The following is a 23,155-nucleotide window of genomic DNA, read 5'->3' on the forward strand; positions in this document are numbered from 1 at the left end:
AGGCTTAGCCTTTGGGCCAAATCTGCCATGGGGTCTGGCCATGCTTTTCTGACTAAATAAGCAATAAGAGGCTCTAAGCTGATCCAGTTCCGAGGACCCTTTCTGCCCTGCTTTGGGTCTCCTTGCCTCCAGGTGAAGGAAGAGTTGGTGCCACCCGCTTTCCTATCAGGCTTGTCCAAGTGTTCCAGGGGACTCGTGACCTGAGCCCAGGATGGCTTGGTGGGAGGGTCCCCGCTGCTTCTGCATGAAGCCCGGCTCCATAGGCCTCGTTCTCGCCAGAACCCTGCCCTGCCCCCATGCAGTTCCTCACCGGAAATGCCACACCCCCACTCACCCTCTCCTCCCTTCCCTGGAGAGGCAGCTCAGCCAAATATGTCTAAGCAGGGTCCATCGGTGTGGACCAGAGCCAGCCTGGACTCATTATGCACCTTCTGGTCTCCAGTTTCACAGTGTGTTAGGGGCAAGAGCTGACTGCAAGACTTGCTCCTTAGAGGAATCAGGCCAGACTCAGTTTTGGAGGAGGGCAAGATTGAGAGGGAGCCAGTTCACCCCAGGATCTGTTCCGGGGTTTCCTACCAGCCCTTCCTGTTTGAGGCTGGTCTTCGGTAAGCAATAGGCCACCAGGCCTGGTCGACCCCAGTTCACGCCGTGCCAGGAATCTGCCCACCTGCCAGGTTCAGTTCTTTAAGGTGCCTCTTCAGGGACACAGTGTGTCTCTCTGATTGGGCTTCTAAATCAAAAGCCTGATGTTCGTGTCCCTCTCATAGGGGGAGCTTTGGACACAGGACCGGTTTGGAAAGGGTCAGGTAAGAGTTTCCACTCTGCACATTGTAGAGGGGACACTCTGTAGGTCCATGGGTCCCTTACTATAGCGAGGTTGAGTAAATTTGCCTTCAGTTAACCTGGGACCTTCTGTTTAATTCCCTCCTGCCTCCCAAGGATTTTGACCATTTTATAAATTCACCTCTGTTAACAGTGGCCCAGAAACTTCTCTATGCTAAAAGCCTGGGAAGTCTAAAGGCAGTCATTCCCTGGGAAATGGATCCCGTTCTGTTTTGCTTCCCCTACCCTGTTCATGAGGCCTCATTCAGTAAGGCAACCCCGCCCCCCGTAAGGCTGCCCTGTATCCCATGTCCAAGACAGGTCAAGCGTCTGCGGAAAGTAAGCCTGTTTTCCCCTTCAGGTCTTCAGTCACTTGCCCCTACTGTCCCTCGGTCGCCTTTTTTGTAAAATGGGGTTTTAGTTTTGTCCTTTTATTTTAATACTGGTAAATACTTGCATTCAAGCAGGGGAGGGAAGGCAGGGGTCTGGCCCCCTGCCCTATTCCTTTACTGCTGTGGGGCTTGCCCCTGGAGCAGACCCTCCTCTTTGCGCCCCGTGAGCTTCTTTGCTTGTAGTATCTCAGATTTTACATGTTCCATGTCGTGCCACGTAACCCCCTTCAAGATACCGTTCGGAGGGTGGGGGAGATCTGCTTCCCGCTGTGACTGGGCTGTGGGGTTCTGACTACCTTGCTTACAGGTTCATGGTTTGATAAACTTGTATTCAAAAACTTGAAATGTAGGACGCCATTAAGTGTCTGTTTATATTTTTGGAATATTTGTACTACTTACAATTAATGAATAAAAGTGGGTTTAAAAAACCCATCCGTGAATGGGCACTGCCTCCTGACCCTCCTGTTGTTCATTCGGGCACTTACCCCCCACCTTCTTCCCTTAAAACGCCTCTGTCATGACGAGGCTGGAGCACCCAAGCTGGGGGACCAGCCGCGCACTCAGCACAGGGATTTTGCTCAAGGTTGCAGAAGTCGGGCTACATTAGCTCTTCCCTGGCCCCCACCTGGAATCAACCGCATTGCCATCCAGGTGCTTAATAAGCATACGCTTGGTGTCCTGTTGACTTCTGGGGAGGAACCAGAAGCCCCAAGGGATTTAAGAGTCTTCCTTCTGTGCCCCTTACTGATTTCCCCAAACTAGGAGGCTTGAAACTCAGAGCCCACCGTGGTTCTTGGCACATAGTAGGCACTCAGATATTGACTGGACTGATACGACCCCAAGGGGCAAAACAGAATGACCTAATAACTCACTCCAGGCCCTTCTCCCCGACTTCCCCTCTGAGAAATGCCCAGGAGCTTCTTGGGAGGCGCTTGCCAGCCTGGACATCCCAGGCGCGCGGAGGGCGGGGGCAGCCTCAGCCCCTGCTTCCTGTCATCAGTGTAATGCATTCATATCTACAATATGGCAAATTTCATATCCTCCCATCCTCTTTCGTGCATTATTGATGGGCTGTGCACTTTTAAAAAATCAATTAGATCAGGGCGTGGAGCTGGAGTTAAAAGAAGCCTTTAAAAGTCTGCTCTTGTTTTTGCTGTTTTGAATAGGAACAGATACAGCTTTCTCTCTGGTTTGAATAAGTCAAGCCCACGGCTAGGTTGGCTGTGATTGGCCAGGACTAGGAAAATGCAGTTAGGATGCAAACGCAAGCAAATATAACCCAGTGTATGCGCAGCCATTACTAAGGTAAGGCAGCAGGACCTGGAACCTCCAGCATTGGGTGGTTCCTCAACAGTGCCTCTTACCCGCCAGAAAACTGGGAAGACCGCTGAGAGAGAAGACAAGGTAAGTTCTATTTGCTTTATGGATGCAGGTCAATAGAGCAATTTTACTTGAACTAGAAAGAAACGAAAGAGGAGATTAAAATGTCCTTGGCTTTGTGTTCTCGGATGAGGCTTTTAAAGGGTTGAACCAGGAGTTTGTGACCAGTTTTGCAAACTTCCTGCTGAGAAGTCAAGGTGCTTTTTAGAGACCACTAAACAATAGGGCACACTTTCAAAAGCTTGGAAAGATTCACCCATCTCAAAGAGATGGTATGGGGCAAGGCAGAAATTTAAACCAGCTTCTTCCTCTGCTTGGGGTCCGTTCCTAGGAGTATTGGTAAGAATTAAGGGCCACCAGCTTTTAAGCTGGCATTTCAAAACTGCACCCCGCCCAGCGGTTTGTGCAGTGGTCTCAAAGGGTGCTGAGTTGATAAATTAGGACTTGAAGAGGAGGGGAGGGAGAGAGTGAGCTTTGGGGGGCTTTGCTCAGTCCCCCAATCACATTTTCTGGGTGTTCCGGTACGGCAAAGTCCCTGCTTGAGCATGTCCTCCCCTGCATTTCGGGGACCCCGGCCCAGGGAGCATTTTGATTGCCAGGTCCCTGCTGGAAAATGGGACTGCTTTTGGCCTCTGGACTCTCAGTTCCAATTAGTGCCAGCTTTTTTGACTTTTACCAGGTTTACTCTTACCTCTCTCCAAGGAATGAATTCCTTGTCCCCTTCCCCTAGTTGGGTCACAGCATTTGCCTTTAATGACTGAAATCTAGGGTCTGAAGAAAACCTGAACAAATATTTCCTGGCAATTCTAAGCAGCACAGGGTGGGGCAGTGCCAATTATCAAATTAAATCCTTAAACACTGGCAGCTCCGCGTCACTGCTCTGCTTTAGTCCTGCTGTAGCAGTAGACAAAGAGAGTTTTTTGTCTGTCTTTTGTTTTTTGCCAACGTCCATACTAGATAATGGCACATACTCTCCAAATCTGGGTTCATCCACCAAGGCTTAAGAAAAGAATGGCCAGACATGCTCCTCTTAACGAGCACAATATGCCTCCAAATAGCAAAACCCCAGATAGTCCTTTCTGGGTGGGGTTGTTTTTTCTTTTTTTTTTCTTTCTCTTTATCCTATGTAACTTCGTCAAGCCCGCCCTTTTTCCTTTGCCTCTTGGGAGCGTTCATCAGTGATGTGTATCAATCAGATTGCAAGCCCCTTGAGAGCAAGAACCAGGCAGGAATTTTCATTCTTTAAAGCCTGTGTGGCCATGGACATGTGTAGGTGCTTGATAACCCTAGACACACTTCGAACAGAGATGGTACACAATCCACACTTCTCTTTACCTCTTCCTCCCTCTCCACCCCCTGTCTGTGGGCGGCCACAGCACCACTGTCTGGGTCTGTGTGGAAGGGGGCGGGGGGGGGGAGGATCTGCCCACAGGCCACGCCCACCTGCCCCTGCTGGCACCCTGAACTCTTTGTCCCAGGCCCAGCCCTGCCATTTTACTTTCCCTCTTCTGTGAGGCACAGGGAATATATTAGTCATGTGACAGAAGCAGAATGGGTTGTCTTGAGTTTTAGGATAGTTTACTTAAAAGAAAAAAGTCTGGGAAGTAAAAGCTCAAATTGTTGACTGTGGAGAGGACCTGGCAAGCAGGGAGTCTAGGAGAGTTAGAGGGATTGGGAATGAAAGAAGGAAACCCAGTTTGGAAATACTTATTACGACATAAGCTTTTCAATCCCACGTGCCAGTGAATTTAGGTAAGTTAGGAAGGGCTGCAGTACATCACAGGAACTAGAAAAGAACACAGATTTTAAGATCAGGTATGGATTTCATTCTAGTGATACTGAGTCAATTATTTAACCTCTCTGAACCTCAATTTTCCCACAATGTAAGACAAAGAAAATATACTCAGCTTATGAGAATTAACTGAGAGAACATAAAGTCAACCAACACAGGGCTTAGCATATTTGTCACCCCTTCAGTAAATCATCATGGCTGCGTTATCAGAGCTCTTAACAGGGAAAGTGGCAAGTGGGAAGCGGAATTTCCGGTGGGGATCCCTGGGCCAGCCAGCCTTACGACATGAACTTGGACAAGTCATTTTCCGCATCACTGTGAGATAGTGCAGGGATGCACCACAAGGACATGGCAGGATGGCTGACAAGAGATTGGGAAGTGACCTAGGAGGAGAGCTGGCTGGATGACTGCTGTGAGAGGCGTCATCTCCGTGCTTGCTCTGTGATGTTTCAGTCCCAGGAAGACAAGCGCCATGTCTCTGAGCAGTGCCTTTCAGGCTGTGGGCAACGACCCTGGGATCATCACCTGGAGAATAGAGGTGAGCTGGGCTGGATGGGGGCAGAAGACTCTGTTCTGCTGCAGGCCCTCCACATGCCTTGGTCTCCTGTCTGTGGTTCAACAACAGTGAGAGGCAGCTCCAAAGGGCACGTTTTCTGATCCTTGACCCCTCCTGGGTGCTCAGAGCAGGCAGGTGACAGGTGGAGGAAATGTTTTTGGCCTTGGAGAGCAGGGCTCCACGCAAAAATAGGCTTGCCCTTTTTTTTTTTTTTTGCAGTACGCGGGCCTCTCACTGTTGTGGCCTCTCCCGCTGCGGAGCACAAGCTCTGGACGCGCAGGCTCAGCGGCCATGGCTCGCGGGCCCAGCCGCTCCGCGGCATGTGGGATCTTCCCGGACCGGGGCACGAACCCGTGTCCCCTGCATCGGGAGGGGGACTCTCAACCACTGCGCCACCAGGGAAGTCCTAGGCTTGCCTTTTATCCAGCCCTCTGCACTTCTAGTAAATGCCCTGGAGAGACGTCAGGACAATGGAACCTGTCTTCCACGGGGGCACTCTGGCTCCTGCAAGGTGGTAGGAAGATTTGGCGGGTACAGCACAGATCGGTGCCCTGCTCATCCCTTCTCCCACTCAGGCTTGAGCCCCTCTGGCTGACCTCGAGCTCTAGCGGTCTATAGTTGGGATCCGCCCTGGCCTGGCAGCCTCACCCCACCTCCCTGCTCTGAGCCCAGGGAGTGGCTCTGCTGCAGAAAACCCAGAGGTGATGCCCCACCTCACCATCCTCCACCACGAGGGGAGTCACAGCCCCCTAGCAAGCAGCACAGAGCTTGTGAGAGCCCAGGTCACTTCCCACTGTTTTAAGGCTCCCGGTTATTTAAAAACTAATAGGTACTAAGAGTTACGCAAATTGTGGGATATGTAACATTTTTACATTTAACGCACATATTTTACACAGAATACGCTCAAACATGACTGCAGGTTTACCTACTTGGAGATAGTGATGAAAGTCCACATCTGAGGCCATGGGAATGGCTCTCCTGGGACGAGCCAGACATGCAGGTGACAGGTGCCTCCGGGCTCCAACCCAGACTCCAAATACAGAGCCCTCGGCAGGGAGCCTGCACACGGCCGGCACTCCGCCCAGAGCCTCACAGAATCCTGGCGCCCCCTTCTGTCAGAACTTGGCCAGCTCTGGGTGGTCAGAGTCAGCGCTGACTGTGGCACTCTGGTGCAGCGGCTCAGAGATGGGCTTCTACCTGAGGGCTTCCACCCAACTCTGCAAAGGACTGAGGCGGCGCACAGGCTCTTCACAGTGTAGCAAGATGAGGCCGGGCAGGCGGTGCGAGGAGGATGGGGTGAGGACAGGCACCCGGATCCAGACCCAGGGCCGGGCAGGTGGAGTTCAGCAGAAGCCAGAGGGGTGGCCGCGCTAATCCTGTGGCTGGCCGCCACGCCCCGCGGGGACATCTCCCCACTCTCCCCTGCCGCCTGTGTCAAATGACGGTGTGCAGGGGGAGGCCTGGGGGGCGGGTCGGGGGAGGAGGGAGAGAATGCAGCCTATACACACCCCTTGTCCTTCCAGAAAATGGAGCTGGCGCTGGTGCCCCCGAATGCCCACGGCACCTTCTATGAGGGGGACTGCTACATCATCCTCTCGGTGAGCACCATGCCCCCCGTTGCCATGAGCTGCTCCCCTGGGAGCCAGCTCTGGGGCCCCACTGGGAGCTCTGCCCATGAGGTTAATCTGGTATCCATCTTGATTCTTCCTCGCTGTCATATAGAACAGGCCTCCAGTTTGACTATCAAAGGGTTTCTTAGGCCAGGCTTTTAAATTTTGCAGCAGAGGGTGTGGGTGTGGCCCTCAGTCTGAACCTCAGCGAGTAGCCTACAGCAGCACTCCTCCCTCCGGGACCCGGGACCCAGACCCCAGATTACAGTGCTGTGCAGGCAGGCCAGGTGGATACAAGGCCATCTCTGGCCTCGAAGTGCTCATGTAGCGGAGGAAACAATCTCCCACATGGACAGTGTACTGACAGAGCCATGCAGATGGACAGCAGCACTGTGCCAGATGTGCAAGTGCAGGGGTGCGAAGGAGCAGCAAGAAAAGCCTGCGGTCCAACCCGGAAAAGATCCCCATTGGTCTCGGTTTATTTTGAGAACAATAAGCTGTCAACATTCCCCAAATGTGGGGAGGGATTTGGGCTGCCAGGGCTTGAGCCACAGAGGAGGTCTGCACCCGGGCCACCGCAGGGAGGGAGAGGCCCCGAGCCTGCCAAGGGCAGGACACAAGTCACCGTAGGCCACGTTCTTCCCACGCCAGAAGGGCCGGCAGCGAAGGGGAGGCAAGCTGGCCCCTGACCCGATCTCTCTGACTGCATCCCAGACCCAGAGAGCGGGCAGCGCCCTCTCCCAGGACATCCACTTCTGGATTGGGAAGCACTCCTCGCAGGATGAGAAGAGCTGCGTAGCCATCTACACTACGCAGCTGGATGACTACCTGGGGGGCAGCCCCGTGCAGCACCGGGAGGTCCAGTGCCACGAGTCTGACACCTTCCGCGGCTACTTCAAGCAGGGCATCATGTGAGTAGCTATGCACAGGGCGAGGACGTAACCGCAGTTTACCAAAGAGGAAACCAAAAGGGCCAAAACGTATATGAAGAAAGTCATCAGAGAAATGCAAATGCAAACAAAGCCATCATTTCCGCCTACTAGGGCAGCGTACATCAGAGAGCTGAGAGGCGCCAAGTGTCGTCGGAGCTCTGGGGAGACAGGTGCCCTGCTGGTGCAAGTGAGGACTGGCCCAGCATTCCGGAGAGCAGTCTGCTGCCACTGGGGCAGATCTCACCCCCGGGGTGTGTGACCCAAAGGAGCGCTCACGTTCCCAGGTCCACGAGGGCACATGAACCAGAACGTTCACATTAGTGGTGGTGGGAAGCTGCAGGCAACATGGACAGGAAAAACACTCCGCAGCACGGCGGAGTACAACGCCACAGCTGGAAGCAACAGATTAGAGGCACATCTGACCCGTGGACAGACCTTAAAAAACACGGGGGCTTCCCTGGTGGCGCAGTGGTTGCGCGTCCGCCTGCCGATGCAGGGGAACCGGGTTCGCGCCCCGGTCTGGGAGGATCCCGCATGCCGCGGAGCGGCTGGGCCCGTGAGCCATGGCCGCTGAGCCTGCGCGTCCGGAGCCTGTGCTCCGCAACGGGAGAGGCCACAACCGGGGGAGCCATGGCCGCTGAGCCTGCGCGTCCGGAGCCTGTGCTCCGCAACGGGAGAGGCCACAACAGGGGGAGGCCCGCATACCACAAAAAAAAAAAAAAAAAAAAAAAAAACACGGGGCTTAGGGAGCACAGGTAGAAACAGAACGCCCATTTCTGTTTTTAAGAAAACACATAAACTCAAAAACAACAGGCCACATTTTACCAGAACGAAAATAAAACGACAGATGTTAAACTGTTAGAATGGATGCCTGTGGTGGGGAGAGAAAGGGGGGTAGGGTATGCAGATAAAAGGGAGGGAACACGTACATACGTACTACAAGAGAGGGGTCTCATAAAGGCCAATGGTGAAAACTTTCCACGAACTGAGGAGCTTGATTACCTCAAAATCTTGCACTTGAGATTGAAAAGAAAAAGGGATTCCGATGAGCTTGAGAGTTCGGAGGCTGCTCCAAGACCAGCTTCTTGCGGGTCAGCAGCCCCTACTGGGCACAGAGCACCAACCACACTGAGTCACCAGGGAAGCCTCTGCTCCCCCGTGGCTTTCTGCGTGCCCTTCACCGGTGGGACGCCTGGGGGAGGCTGGGCTGGGGTGAGGGCCAGGGGCGGGAGAGCGGATTCCTGGAGCGAGCTGGTTTTTAAGGCCACGGTGTCATTAATGTTTCCGCCCCCGCCTGACCTGTGCCCCTCTCCCCATCACACGCGACATTCACACGCTTTCTAGAACGAAACAAAACAAGTTCTTCTGTGCTCTGGGGACTTCATCAGCGATGCACCCTCTGTCTGGAGAACTAGTCCTCTGGTGGTTGGTTCCTACTCTTAATATCCCAGCTCCAATGTCAGTCCTTCGGAGAAGATTGCCCTGAACACGCTGTCCCAAAGCCCACCGCTGAGTGTACCTCTGTGGCAGTGGTGACCAGCATCCATGATGTTTGCCTGGCTCATTTACTGTCGTCACCCGCGTGGGCAGAGGTTGCATCTGTGTGATCCACAACCGTCTCCCCAGTACCTAGCACACAGCAGGTGCTCAATAAATAACGGATGTTCCCTCAGCTACAAGAAGGGGGGTGTGGCCTCCGGGATGAAGCACGTGGAGACCAATACCTATGACGTGAAGCGGCTGCTGCACGTGAAGGGGAAGAGAAACATCAGGGCCGCCGAGGTAAGTCCTGCCCCCTGTCTGTCCTGGGCCCAGGGCCTCTCCGCCTAGCACCTAAGAACTCCTCCTACGTAATGTCCACCTCTCCCCTGCAGGTGGAAATGAGCTGGGACAGTTTTAACCGAGGTGATGTCTTCCTGCTGGACCTTGGGAAGGTCATCATCCAGTGGAATGGCCCAGAGAGCAGCAGCAGGGAGCGTCTGAAGGTGTGGCCTGTTCTGCTGCTCCCTCCTCGCCCCCCGGGCCTCACGGGCTTGCACTCCCTCAGCCGCCCTTTCCTCCTGCTTTCCTCGCTGGCTCTTTCCTGCCCTTCAAGCCAGACCCCTGCCTCTGAGCAGCATCTGTTTCAGAGACAGGCCACGTGGGCGAGCCTGCGGCTCAGCGTCAGGGTAACTCCTGGGTCTGGGATCCAGGCTGCTCCTCCGGGAGCTGAGCGCTTCCTCGGGCTTCTTTACAGGCTATGCTCCTGGCAAAGGATATTCGGGACAGGGAGCGAGGGGGCCGTGCTGAAATAGGAGTGATCGAGGGAGACAAGGAGGCGGCCAGTCCAGAGCTGATGAAGGTCCTTCAGGACACCCTCGGCCGGCACTCCATTATCAAGCCTGCGGTCCCCGATGAGATCACAGATCAGCAGCAGAAATCAAACATCACGCTGTATCAGTGAGTAGCTAAGCCTGGCTGCTGGTTGGAAGCTGGGGTAGGGGGAAGGTGTCCCCCCAGAAAACCAGCACTTCTGCTTGGCTCCTCGTTTGGGGTGCAGGTGACTGGCTTTCTTTCAGTCTTTTTCAAATGCAGCTTCCATAAGGAGCTCGGTGTTCCCTGAGTAGCTACCATCTGCTCTTGTTAGCAACTCTTCCCGGTCTCTGGGGGAGACCATTCATTTGCTCAGAGCTATACATGCCTAGGGATGTGGACAGGGTAACGTTCGGGAGAGAGGCGCACAGAAGTCTCCTCCACAGAACAGAGGCCATCACATTCCTGTCTGCATTCAAGCCATGCCTGTCGCAAGAAGTCGAACTCTACCCAGAAACTCCATTCTAAGACAAAGCCGTGAAATATCAGATTGACTACACGATGCTTTGTAGAGGAGAAGGTACAGGCTAACCTCTCCCCTTCTCTAGTGTCTCAGACTCAGCTGGGCAGCTGGCGGTCACAGAGGTAGCAACGAGGCCTCTGGTCCAGGGCTTACTGAACCATGATGTAAGTAGAGCTTGGGTGGGCTTGGCTTGGGGTAGCCAGACCTGGCTTCAGAGGCAGACCCTAGGGAAAGGCCTTCCTCATGGTCTTGGGCAGGAGTAACCACTTTTATCCCTGACCGTCTGCTTCAGGACTGCTACATCCTGGACCAAAGTGGAACCAAGATCTATGTGTGGAAAGGAAGAGGAGCCACAAAGGTTGAGAAACAGATGGCCATGTCTAAAGCTCTGGTAGGAGCTATGGATGTGCAATATTGTCCAAAAAATTCTGTCCATAACACATCAGATGTGCTCAGAGAGCCATATTAGGTACCAGAGCATAGAACATCGCAGTTACGTACATGACTTCAAAGTCAGACAGACAAACTGGGATTCAAATCCAGGTTTAATGCCATCTCCTGGGGTTGTTGTGAGGATTAAGTAACATTTATAAAGCACTCAGAACAATACCTGGCACACACACCTGCTCAGTAAAAGGTGGCTGTTATTATTGAAGGAGATATCACATATCAAGGTCAATGGCCCTGTCCTCAAGGAGCTTATAACATTGTGCAGACCCATGCAGATGAACCAGGCAGCATGCACTTACAAAGCAAAAAAGGGGCAAATGAAGGTGATACACAGTCAGTAGAGTACAGGAGTGCTGAAGGAACACAGGATAGAGGATCTTACCAAAAAAAAAAAAATCAGTAATAATCATGACAGGCCAATGAAGAGATGTCAAAATGTTCCGCTCAGTCCTTTCCTTGAGGCAGGTAACTTGGTCCCTAGACAGAAGTGTTAGAATTTGACTCTGACTCCCAGAAGGGAACAATCCTACCAACTGGCTTCACAGGGGTGAATCACCAGCCAAGTCAAGAGCCCAGTGCACTCCCTGACTGACCTGTCCTTCGGGGGGGTGGGGGGGCACCCGCAGAACTTCATCAGGATGAAGGGCTACCCCAGCAGTACCAACGTGGAGACCGTCAGTGACGGTGCCGAGTCAGCCGTGTTCAAGCAGCTGTTCCAGAAGTGGTCAGTGAAGGAACAGACCGTGGGTCTGGGGAAAACATTCAGCATTGGTAAAATCGGTAAGGTTGCCCCCAGATCGTGTTCTCACTGCCGGGACTCTTTTAGAAAGGCAGGCACAGGTGCTTTTTGCTCACTTGGCTTCTCCCAACCCCTTCCGTGCAGCTAACGTTTTCCAGGATAAATTTGATGTGACTCTGCTGCACACCAAACCAGAGGTGGCAGCCCAGGAAAGGATGGTTGACGACGGCAACGGCAACGTTGAGGTAAGCCCAGTGACCCACATCCCAGGGCAGGCGGCAGCACTGGCCCTCCTGGCTGCTCTGCTGTACAGAAGGGGCACGTGATTCCGTGTCTGCTTTGCTTTCCTTTCCACCTCTGGCACCTCAGGACTATTCAAAGAGGTGTCTGAGTCTGCAGGCTTTTCCCACAATTCTTCACGGGAGTGGTAGATACTCCAGTGTGCTAGCAATAACTCACCTGGCAGACATATTCAAATCATCTCTGAGCCATGATGGGGATATGCATCTGACCAGGGACGATCCGGTTCTTGGGATTCAAATCATGCAAATGTGATAAGCCCTCACCACTGGAAAGAAGCACCAGAGGGGGAAGGTGTATTTTGAATGGACGTTAGTGTCTCACCCACCTGGATTCCCTGCTAAGCATGGCCCAGTTCCCTCCAGGTAGCTGTTTCTTCACAGGACTCTCAGCTCTGGGGAACTGTGTCTCCTTCTATGCCTAGGTCTGGAGAATTGAAAACCTGGAGCTGGTCCCCGTGCAGCATCAGTGGTATGGCTTCTTTTATGGGGGAGACTGCTATCTGGTTCTCTATACGTACGAGATGCACGGGAAGCCGCACTACATCTTGTACATCTGGCAGGTAGGCCTGGGGCAGGCTCTCAGCTTTGGATCCTGGCGCCTCCTCCGGCCACTGAACTAGGGCCGGGGGCAGCAGGGACCCATTGCACCCGCTCACCACTGCAGGGCCGCCACGCCTCACAGGATGAACTGGCAGCCTCGGCACACCAGGCGGTGGAGGTGGACCGGCAGTTTGATGGGGCCCCTGTGCAGGTTCGGGTTACCATGGGGAAGGAGCCACGCCACTTCATGGCCATCTTCAAAGGAAAGCTGGTTATCTTTGAGGTGAGAGCCCTCAGATAAAATTACACCATAAGCAGCATGCTCAGAACCAGCAGGTCAGCAGGAGACTACAGTAGAGGAGAGGAGGGGTAGAGAGCAGGGCTTGGGGAAGACATAGACAAGAAGGGGGTGAATCTCTCTAAGACACTGAAGTGAATCCCGACTGCCTAGGGCTTCAAGTCCAAACCACTGCCTAATTCATGTTCAGGGTCTTTTATAATCTGACCCATATTACCTGTGCAGGCGCACCACCCTCAGCTCCCTAGCCTACACACTCCACTCCAGTCAGGTGGGTGTCCTCATTAGACCTCACATGTGCCATATCATTACCTGTCCACCTCCCCCAGAGAATGTGCCCCTTCAGATTCAAGTTCCATTTCTTCCATGAAGCCCTGGCTGAAGCACTACCAGGAATGTAAAATGTCACATGTTTGATATACACAAGTCTGTGGTCAAGTCCTAGTCTTGTCATTTATTAGCCAAGTTTCTAAGCCTGTTTCCCCATCTGCACTGTGGGATAATAATACCTACTTCGCAAAGTTACTATGAGGATCTATAAAATGATGTAGATAAGGCACCAGCAAAGAGCCTGGCATATAACCAAGGTCTCATAATGAAAGCTAATACTATTGGTCCCATAACTCCAGCTCACCTCAGCCTCTCCCAGTTAGCCTAGACGCTCCTTGAGGGCAAAGATGGTGTCAAACACATCCATGTTCTCCGCAATGCTAGCCCAGTGCCCGGCGCACACGGTGCACCTTAGTTCCGGACTCTGCTTCTTTCTCTCTCTAGGGTGGGACTTCCAGGAAGGGAAATGCCGAGCCCGATCCTCCGGTAAGGCTCTTCCAGATTCAAGGAAATGACAAATGTAACACCAAAGCGGTGGAGGTTCCAGCCTTCACCTCCTCCCTAAACTCCAATGATGTCTTCCTGCTGCGGACCCAGGCAGAGCACTACCTGTGGTATGGCAAGGTAGGATGGCTGGCCCAGTGGTCATACCAGCCCCTCGGAGCCCAGCCCTGCACCAACCCTCCTGTCAGCAAGGGCAAAGGAACTAAAGAGTAGGCTGGAGCAGTCCTCAAAAAAAGGAACCTTTTCCTAAAGGATCTTCAAAGGGACTGACAATGTTCCCCACAATTAGGCCTCCAATTAGAAACCCACTAACACACTGCTTACCTCCAGGAGACCCTCCATAAACCTCTAAACACATGGAGGCTGGATGCAGGCTGGATAAGTCAATCTTTCCACACCAGTTTGGTGGACTGTAACAGGACGGCCATGAACACTGAACAAAAACACTAAAAAAGTGATTTTTGTCCATTTAGATTGCATCTGCATTAAAAAGCACTAAAATTGTTTTGCAAAAGAGAATTGAACAGGAAAAGATGCTCAACATCGTTAGTCATTAGGGAGATGCAAATGAAAACCTCAATGAGCTACCACTACACACCTATTAGAATGACTGAAAAAAAAAAAGATAATATCAAGCGCTGGTGAGGATGCAAAGCAATAGGAATTCTCACACACTGCTGGTGGGAATGCAAATATGGCCTTTGGAGAACAATTTGACAGTTTCTTATAAAACATACACTTACCATATGGCCCGGCAACCCCGTTCCTGGGTATGTACCCATGCGAAATAAAAAACTATCTTCACACAAAAACCTGTACACAGATGTTTATAGCACCTTTATTTGTGATCACCAAAAACTGGAAGCAAACCAACTGGAGGGTGGATAAACAAACAGCGGTGCATCCATACGATGGGATACTACTCAGCTATGGAAAGAAACAAGCTGTTGATACCCACAACTGCAAGGATGAATCTCAAATGCATTAGGCTAAGTGCACAGTGCACTAGCACAAAGGCTACATAGTGTAGGATTCCATTTATGACATGCTGGAAAAGGCAAAACTATCATGATGGAGAACAGATCAGTGGTTGCCAGAGGTTAAGGATTCAGGGAGGGTTTGACTACAAAGGGGTAGGTAGCCCGAGGGAATTTTTTACAGTGGTGAGACAACTGTTCTGTTGTGGTGGTGGTGGTGGTAGCATGATTCTGTGCATTCATCAGGAGTCATAGAACTCTACGGCAGAAAGAGTGAATTTTCCTGTATATAATTTTAAAAATAACTTAAATTTTCTCTTAAAAAAATCATCAAAAGTAGGTGCTAAAATTCCAACTGAAAGCAAAAGAAAGGTGACTTGTCAATATCCACTGTGGGTTTCAGAGTTTACTCTTGTCCTTTGCCACCACTGTTTTCCTCCGTGCCCCCGCCCCTTGCCCCTGCCCTTCCCAGCACCAGAACAAACCTATCTATCTCCCCGTCCTGAGGTACTGTGGCTTGGGAGATGATCCTGGCTGCACTGAGCTATTAGTCTCAGACACTTTTTTTTCCCCACATCAACGTGCCTGTGTGCAACTAACATCTGTGTTCTCCCCACCCGACTCTCAGGGGTCTAGTGGGGATGAGCGGGCAATGGCTAAGGAGCTGGCCGGGCTTCTCTGTGATGGCACCGAGAACACCGTGGCTGAGGGCCAGGAGCCAGCTGAGTTCTGGGACCTGCTGGGAGGAAAAACTCCCTATGCCAATGACAAAAGGTACAGGACCACAGCATCCCCGCCTCTTGGCTGCCCCTGCCTACCAGACTTGTGAACTGCACATGATTTCTAAGCAGCTCAGTTCCTCTACTAAATGGACTGTATTGCAGACTACAGCAGGAAATCCTAGATGTCCAGTCCCGTCTCTTTGAATGTTCCAATAAGACTGGCCGGTTCACTGTCACTGAGATCACAGACTTCACCCAGGATGACCTGAACCCAGATGACGTGATGCTCCTGGATACCTGGGACCAGGTAAGACAGACAGACAGAGAGCTTGGAACAAATGACAAAGATCCTCAAGCTTTAGGCTATTTTTTGTGTAGTACCTCTCCCCAACCCCCCAGATAAAGCCAGGGTAGCCCTGGACCATCGCCAAGTCAATCAAACATTTGTCAGCGTTGACCAAAGGAAGAACCTGCTTTTTGCCAAGGCTGGAGAGAATAGAATGTTGTTTAAAACTCACCATCCTGGGAATTTTCCCACTTTGCTTTAGGAAAATCACGCCATCCTATCGTCATGCACTCCATTCTCTCAGGACCAAGAGTAGCAGGCTCCACACCCAGGGATATGGGCCTTTTAGGGAACAAAGGGATACGAAAGCGTATCTTCAAGGCAACCCCTCTGCCACATCCCATTTTCTTCAATTCGGCTCAGCAAACATACTCAACACCTTGTCCGTTCTAATCACTGTGCTGGGTGTGGTGTCACCAAGGCCAAGGGCCTCATCCTACTCTCAGAGTTTACCGGCTGAGGGTGGGTGGAGGAGACCGGACATAGAAACATCATTTTAGTATGATGGAGGTACGTATGAGGTGCCATGGGAGCACAAATAAGGGGCACTCAACACAGTTTAGGGGCTCAGTGAAGACTTTCTGGAGGAGATGGCTCCCAGACTCAAAGGATAAACAGGCATTAATCAGGTAAAGAGGGCATTCAGGCAAAGGAAACCAAGGCATGAATAGTCTAGTATACAGGGAACTACAAATAGTATCATCAGAGCATAAGACAGAGTTAAAGAGCACCCTAGAGGTGGAGCTAAAGAAGGAGGGGTGGGCCTTACCTACCATGTCAAGAAGTTTGAAATTCATCCGGGAAAGCTACTGAAATTTAAGCAGGCGAGTGACATGGTCAGACTGTGCTTTAGATAGATCACTCTGGCGAGTGTAGGAGAGGAAGGATGGCTTGTGAGGAAAAAGAAGACTGTATGTTGGGAAACCAATCAGCAGACTACTGTCCTAGTCCAGTAAGAGCAGCTGCTGGCCCCCACAGGAGCTGTGGAGTAGAGACGGAGGGATGGTGACAGGTTGGACAAAAACATAGGAGGTAAATTAGCTAAGTCCTGGTGTTATGGAAGGCATTTAGGATGACTCCCAGGTTATTTTGCCTTGGGTGACTGAATGGACACCATTCACCAAGAATGGAGACACAGATACAAGTTTAGAAAAGAGCTACATTTTGGGGGTGTTATATTTGACCTGCTTGGAGTCAGCCAAGAGGAGGTGTTTTGCAAGAAGCTGGATCCAGGAAGCTAAAGTTCAGAGAGAGAGAGTTCAGGACTGGAGATGTAGATTTGGGAGACAGATAAATCAAAATGAATCTGAGAGAAGCTTTACTCTGATGAGGCTGTGAACTGCTGACACGGAAAGACAGGGCAGCACGTATGATCTAGTATTGATACTTAGCCCTTGGTATGAGTGCAATAACAAATACTCAGTCTCTACCACAACAGGTGTTCCTGTGGATTGGGACTGAGGCCAACGCCACAGAGAAGGAGAGCGCTCTTGCTACCGCCCAGGAGTACCTGCACACTCACCCCAGCGGCCGAGACACCGGCACACCAATCCTGATCGTTAAACAGGGGTTCGAGCCTCCCATATTCACAGGCTGGTTCTTGGCCTGGGACCCTCACATTTGGAGCGTAAGAACAGAGAGGACCGGGAAGATGTTCTTACTGCCAGGGCACTCGGCACTAAGAGCTCAGCGGGACGGCGGGGTACTCAGGGGCTGAGTAAACCCAGGACCGCATCTCCCCCACTCCCTCTCCCCTCCCCGCTTTTTACTTTCCTTCTCTTTCGCGCCCACCAGGGCACTAAGTCCAGTTAGAGAATTCACAGCTTGCCTCAGGAACCAGCAGTGTGTGAAAAAGTAATAAAGTTTATGAAGTATATCCACACACATTACTTTTTGAGCTCTACATCCTGATAGCTAGGGAACACTGTTTCCTGTGTTAACACATGAGGAATCTCAGAGGAGAAATTATTTGTCTGATGTCACAATTAAGCCAGTAGGAAGAAGCCATGTTTACTGACTCCTAGTCAACTGCTCTTAGTATGGAGCATTGACGGGCCACCAGCAAAGAATGCAGACCATGTTTAACTACCTTCCAACCCTGCATAGACCCAGAAGGGGGGATTTTCATTTCTGCTTATCCCTGAAATGTCTTCTGTCCCCTGGCTTTTTTGCTTCTCTCGAGGGTACAGACCAGGTCTGACAGGTCCCTCCCCTATAAGCAGCATCTCATGCTGTATTTTCTTTCTCTTCTTTTCAGGCAGGGAAATCATATGAACAGTTAAAAGAAGAGCTGGGAGACGCCGCTGCTATCACGAGAATCACTGCTGTGAGTTTCTTGGAGGAGCTATTCACAGGCAACCAGAGCCAGAGAGAAACAGCAAATGCCGCAGATGCAACATGCCCAAAACCCTATCATGTCCTTCTTAGTATCACTCTGGTGGTCTGTTTTGATATGAAGCTTGTTTTAATCGGTAGAAATGCAGGTCTCAGAGCCAAGTTCCTTATTTTACTGCCTTCCAGAATTTAGAACAGACTTGCTGTTTAAAAAAACAACGAAAACAAAACCAAATTTTATTATTCAACTCTCTCTGTCATTCAGGACAGATTAAATTTACTGTTAGTATTTTTAAGAAATAATAAGCTTCTAACCCAAATGATGTTTATCAGTTTCTGACAGGGGCGTCCACAGAAACTTAGGCCATTACCCCTATTTTAACGGCCAAAAGAAGTGGAGCTTCTGGCCAGGAATCCAACAGCTCTTTAACATCAGGACAAGTACATGGCACCACTGTCCGAACCATCTGGCAGTTTTGTCCTTTGTGCTGTACAAACTCAAGATTTCAAAGCTAATGGCAATGTAGCATCTTTAAAAAATATTTAAAAGAAGTATGACCTCAGTCTGAAGTCATCTGAAGTCTGGAAATGTAGAGCCCAAGTAAAAGGACCAATAGAAGAAATGTGATCACAGTATTTAAATGATGTTTAAGCAAAACATCTATGCCAAACTGGCTATACAGGATTTACCTTAGACTTACTGAATCACCTTCCCAAGAAGGACCCTAAAATCTGAATATTTTAGATTCCCAGATGATTCTGACATGCAGCCAGTTTTGGGGACCATTGTTCTAAAGTATGATTATAAAGTATGAAGTGGTAAAACCCAAAATTTAAATATTATAAACACAGAACTTCAACTGCACAGACCTGAAGGGACTTTTATCCAGTGTCTACATTCTTATCTTCCCTAGGATATGAGGGACACAACCCTCTCCCTGAATTCTGAGCCAAAATATTACCCCATAGAAGTTCTGTTGAAAAATCAGAGTCAGGAGTTGCCTGAGGATGTGAACCCTGCCAAAAAGGAGGTGAGTGGCTGCATCTGATGTAAGTGGAACTCTCCTTGAGTAAAGCATCTTCTCAGTATACAGCCTAAGACAGATCTGGAACACTGTAAGCACTCAATAGACATCTGAATCACCCAGGAGCTCAAGCGGAAAACCCAGGGCTCCTTCTTGCTTCTTTTTCCTCACCTCCCACATCAATCCATCAGCTAGCTTCCATTCACTGCTCTCCATCTCTCTGCTGCCAGTATGGTCCAGCCATCATGGACCACTGCCATAGGCCCCCAACTGGTTTCCACCCCTGCCCTACAATCTGTTCCCCACATAACAACCAAAGGGCTTCTACAACAGATGATACTTTTCTATTTAAGACACTTTGAATGGCTTCCCACTGCACTTAGAATCCAAAGTTCTTCTGATGGCCTCCAAGGCCCCAATCTGGCCCCTGCCCACCTCTGATTTCATCTCAGAGACCACTACCCTCTTCACTTACCGTCCTTCAGCCAGTGGCTGTTTTTCTGTTCCTCAGACATGAGCCTTTATGCTTGCTATTGCTCCCGCCTGAAAACATTTTTCTCCCAGATCATCAGACAACCAGCTCCTCCTCACTATTTAGGTCTCAGCTGCAATGCCACGTCCCCAGGAAGGCCTCCCCTGACCACCCCAACACTGCCTCCCTCACCGCCATTAGTCCCTTTATACTGGGTCACCGTCTATCTGCCCCACTCCAGTGATACCCTCAAGAGCAAGCACCTTGTCTGTTTTGTTCACGCCCACATTCTCAGCTTTTCGGCATCTAGAACGGTGCCCAGCAGATCACGGGCACACCTTAAGTTTCAGCTGATTGAATTAACAGTCACGATGAATGAACTAATTTATTTCCCCCTTGAAGGGGAAGGGCCTCTGGATTTTCCACAGTGTCTTATCTAACCAACTCTTAAGTATCTGGGCTGCAACTTTCTTGAAAACAGAGACCATTATCTTAATAACTTTACTCGGACAGAAAATATTCATTAATCATTAATAAATAAATGTTAGGGGAATTTTATGCTCTCACTAAGGTCCACCTGATCTTGCATTTGAAAATGTCTGGATAAAAAATGGCAGATTGGGCTTCCCTGGTGGCGCAGTGGTTGCGCGTCCGCCTGCTGATGCAGGGGAACCGGGTTCGCGCCCCGGTCTGGGAGGATCCCATATGCCGCGGAGCGGCTGGGCCCGTGAGCCATGGCCGCTGAGCCTGCGCGTCCGGGGCCTGTGCTCCGCAACGGGAGAGACCGCAGCAGAGGGAGGCCCGCATACCACAAAAAAAAAAAAAAAAAAAGGCAGATAAGGGCAGAAAGCAAGGAAAACCATCGATTTAGTTCTCCATTCAGCCAAAGCCTAATGTTCAGAACTTGTACATAATATATAACCCATTTCTTGTCCTGCTGGCAAGACACTGGTGCCAGGTGGGACAGTGGGCGAATCCAGCCAGGTCTTTCAGAGGCCAAGGTGGGACTCCACAAGCCAAAGAACTCTCCAATGAATAATTTAAGTCTATTAAAAACTTTCTGAAGAATTCATTCTACTTCCCCTTTCAAGGAACTACCTGGGACTCTCTCTTGGCCCCATTTCCCCGACCCTGTTAGCACTGACAGGTGCTAGGTCTTCCTTCTAACTAGAAACTTTGTCTTCCCTCTTAGAACTACCTCTCTGAACATGACTTTGTTTCTGTGTTTGGCATCACAAGAGGGCAATTTGCTGCTCTGCCTGGCTGGAAACAGCTCCAGATGAAGAAAGAAAAGGGGCTTTTCTGAGGCAAGAAGGCATCTGCCTACTGCAAGACCCCAGAAGAAAGCAGAGAGTGCCAGTACCAGGAAAGAATTTCTCTACTAATTTCTGCCTAACATCCAGCTACTTAATGTTGATACAGTAGGCTCTGCAAATCACGGCATGTTCTCCATTTTTCTCATTCCTGCGTTCCTTAGTTGTTATATACCTAAAATGTTAGCTGCCCACTTTTTAATTTTTGTGGCCTCAGCAGAAAGCACTAAGACTGCAGGAATCTGGAGAAGTCAAAAGTAAGAGAACAAAAAAACTAAGTTTAAAGTGTTTATTTAATACTGGGGCAAGGGCCTAAGTTTGTTTTAAATCTTAAGATTGGTATTTCCTATTTAACCCACAAATCATTGAAGTTATTCACATATACACCCTGAAGTCAAAATCTAAATGCTCAGAACTGGATGTGCCAGAGATTTTTAAATTTTCAAATAAAGATAGCTGTAAGAGCAAATGGGAGTTCTTTTCAGTATTTTGGGTCTGCCCATGATGGTAACTATTTTGTTCTACTGGGAGAAATGTCTCAGTACTGGACAAGTAAAGAGGCACTGCCGAGTGAGCTCTCTGGATAACTGGAATCCCTCTTGACCTAAGAATGCCAAAATCTGCCTTACAGCTGTCCAGGAAACCTCAGTCCCCACCCATCCACACCCCACTATCCAGAGGAGAAACAGGGCCATGTGTTATTAATTTCAGTAATGAGGCCAGAATCAGTGCATATACCACTGCAGAGAGCCTTCAAAGCACGCTACAGACATCAACAAATGAACCACATTTTCCAGACAACTCCAAGTTTGAGTCAACAATTCCAAAAGAATCCATGTGGCACAAGTAATGTAACTGGGGAAGTTCCAGGATAGAAGCATCGTCCAAAGCGTCACAAAGCGAAACCGAACAAGAGAGTTCTATGTCACAGGAGTAGGATGGAGCAAGGTAGACATTTCAGGGACACCACAATAAATCTGCGTTGAAGGGAGCAGCAGCACAGCTGGTGATGCCTGTTCTCCCAGACACTGTCAGTCACTTCAGCGAGACCCACCTGTTGTTTTCTAAAACTTGTCACAAGTCAGGCACAAAAAAGCTAGACCCAGCATTACACAAACAAAGAAAAGATTCTACTCTCTTTATTATACAACAATTTTATTTAATAGCTTAACCCATAAAGTATATAATTTCATTATACACTCAAATGAAAAACAAATGCTGGGTTTGAAGAGGCTTAGGAAATAACTCCTTTTTGTAATACTGTCCAGAGTTAAGAATAAACATTTTCTCCTGGGCCAAAAGTCTCTGGAACCTATTCAGCCTCTGCTGCCTCTTCGCCTTCTCCACATTCAAACCGCACGAAGTCTACTACAGACACCCCTTGGGGCTGCACATACTGTCCCAGTGTGATGGAGGGATCCAGCAAGTACGGCTGGGACAGCATCTTGGTTTCTGCCTCTCCCCCAGGCTCATCGTCCAGGGAGCCAACAGAGAGAGGAGCCATGCCCACCACATGCTGCCCAAGGCGGCGGCCAAGGTCTTCAAGGTTTGCATTCCGCTCAGACGTCTCACAGATGACCAGGGCCCCATACTTCCCCAGCACCAGGTTGTGGAGCGAGGGACTGTGCATTGCCCCATGGACATAAGAGCCAACATAGAACCCAGCTGGCACCTTCACCCATGCAGCTCGTTTAAGAGTCATGTTTTCTCCCAGTCTCCCTGTGAGAGAGCAAAAACAAAAAACACACTTCCAGAATATGATGCCTGTGGTGGTACCAAAATATGCACAGAAGCAGCCAAGTTTGGGAGACAGTCCTCCGCATTTACACCGTGGATGTGCCACAGAGGGAGAGATACCACTTTCAGTGTAAACAGGAAAAGGGGTGTGGGGGGAGAGGGTGGGAGAAATGGAGTGAACACCAACTAGGCGCCATGCTGGTATTTAGAAACACAGGCTCTGGTGTCACACATACCCTGGGCGCAGCTCTCAGCTCTGCCTCTCACTGGCTACGACCTTAGGCAAGTAACTTAATGATATAACCCCATTTACTAATTCATCAAGCCTTCATTTTCTCTTCTGTAAAATGGAGATGATGCCACTTAAAGTAACCTGAAAACAGGGTTATTGGGAGAAATAAATAAGATGTGTAAAAGAACTATTACAGTATCTGGCACATAGTGAGTGCTCCAATCTGGCTATCATCACTACCTTAAACTCAGGCTTAGAGAGCTTAAGGAACCTGCCTAAGGCTACAGAGCTAATGTATGGCAGAGCTGAAATTAAAACTCAGATCTAGGGACGTCCCTGGAGGTCCAGTGGTTAAGACTTCACCTTCCAATGCAGGGGGTGCAGGTTCTATCCCTGGTCGGGGAGCTAAGATCCCACATGCCTCGTGGCCAAAAACCAAAAATGTCAAACAGAAGCAATATTGTAACAAATTCAATAAAGACTTTAAAAATGATCCACATAAAAAAAAAATTTTTTTTTTTTTTTTTTTTTTTTT

The 23,155-nt window shown here is 50.1% G+C and overlaps 2 protein-coding genes across 9 annotated transcripts in view; one reads left to right on the forward strand and one right to left on the reverse strand.

Moving 5' to 3' along the window:
* Window positions 1-471: 471 nt before the first annotated feature.
* Window positions 472-23,155, reverse strand: part of TSFM (Ts translation elongation factor, mitochondrial) — a 30,307-nt gene continuing 7,623 nt past the window's right edge. For 2 of the 5 annotated variants that reach the window (XM_007115978.1, XM_007115979.3), the window contains one exon: window positions 21,776-22,370. In XM_007115978.1, coding sequence (XP_007116040.1) covers window positions 21,964-22,370 — 407 coding nt within the window. In that variant the 3' untranslated portion in view covers window positions 21,776-21,963. Of the gene's footprint in view, window positions 4,381-12,693; window positions 12,713-13,693; window positions 14,699-21,775; window positions 22,371-23,155 lie in introns of those variants that run through there. The other 3 variants (XR_003678109.2, XM_028483405.2, XM_028483406.2) reach the window with 3 other exon arrangements.
* AVIL (advillin) lies at window positions 4,390-21,664 on the forward strand. 4 transcript variants are annotated; one of them, XM_007115980.4, is made up of 19 exons: window positions 4,844-4,924; window positions 6,466-6,540; window positions 7,267-7,463; window positions 9,158-9,266; window positions 9,359-9,469; window positions 9,721-9,923; window positions 10,385-10,463; window positions 10,592-10,690; window positions 11,376-11,529; window positions 11,633-11,733; window positions 12,213-12,350; window positions 12,455-12,613; window positions 13,403-13,582; window positions 15,068-15,213; window positions 15,324-15,468; window positions 16,946-17,134; window positions 17,765-17,833; window positions 18,756-18,872; window positions 20,531-21,139. In XM_007115980.4, the coding sequence occupies exons 1-19, from the start codon at window positions 4,859-4,861 to the stop codon at window positions 20,642-20,644; spliced, it is 2,451 nt and encodes an 816-aa protein (XP_007116042.2). In that variant the 5' UTR covers window positions 4,844-4,858; the 3' UTR covers window positions 20,645-21,139. The 4 variants fall into 4 exon arrangements, with proteins under 4 accessions (XP_054938139.1, XP_007116042.2, XP_054938138.1 ...); XM_055082163.1 differs by lacking the exon at window positions 4,844-4,924 and adding an exon at window positions 5,079-5,456 and having other exon boundaries at window positions 20,531-21,664; XM_055082164.1 differs by lacking the exon at window positions 20,531-21,139 and having other exon boundaries at window positions 4,390-5,456; window positions 16,946-17,076.

The sequence above is a fragment of the Physeter macrocephalus genome, unplaced genomic scaffold (genome assembly GCF_002837175.3).
Source record: "Physeter macrocephalus isolate SW-GA unplaced genomic scaffold, ASM283717v5 random_27, whole genome shotgun sequence".
Taxonomy (NCBI): Eukaryota; Metazoa; Chordata; class Mammalia; order Artiodactyla; family Physeteridae; genus Physeter; species Physeter macrocephalus.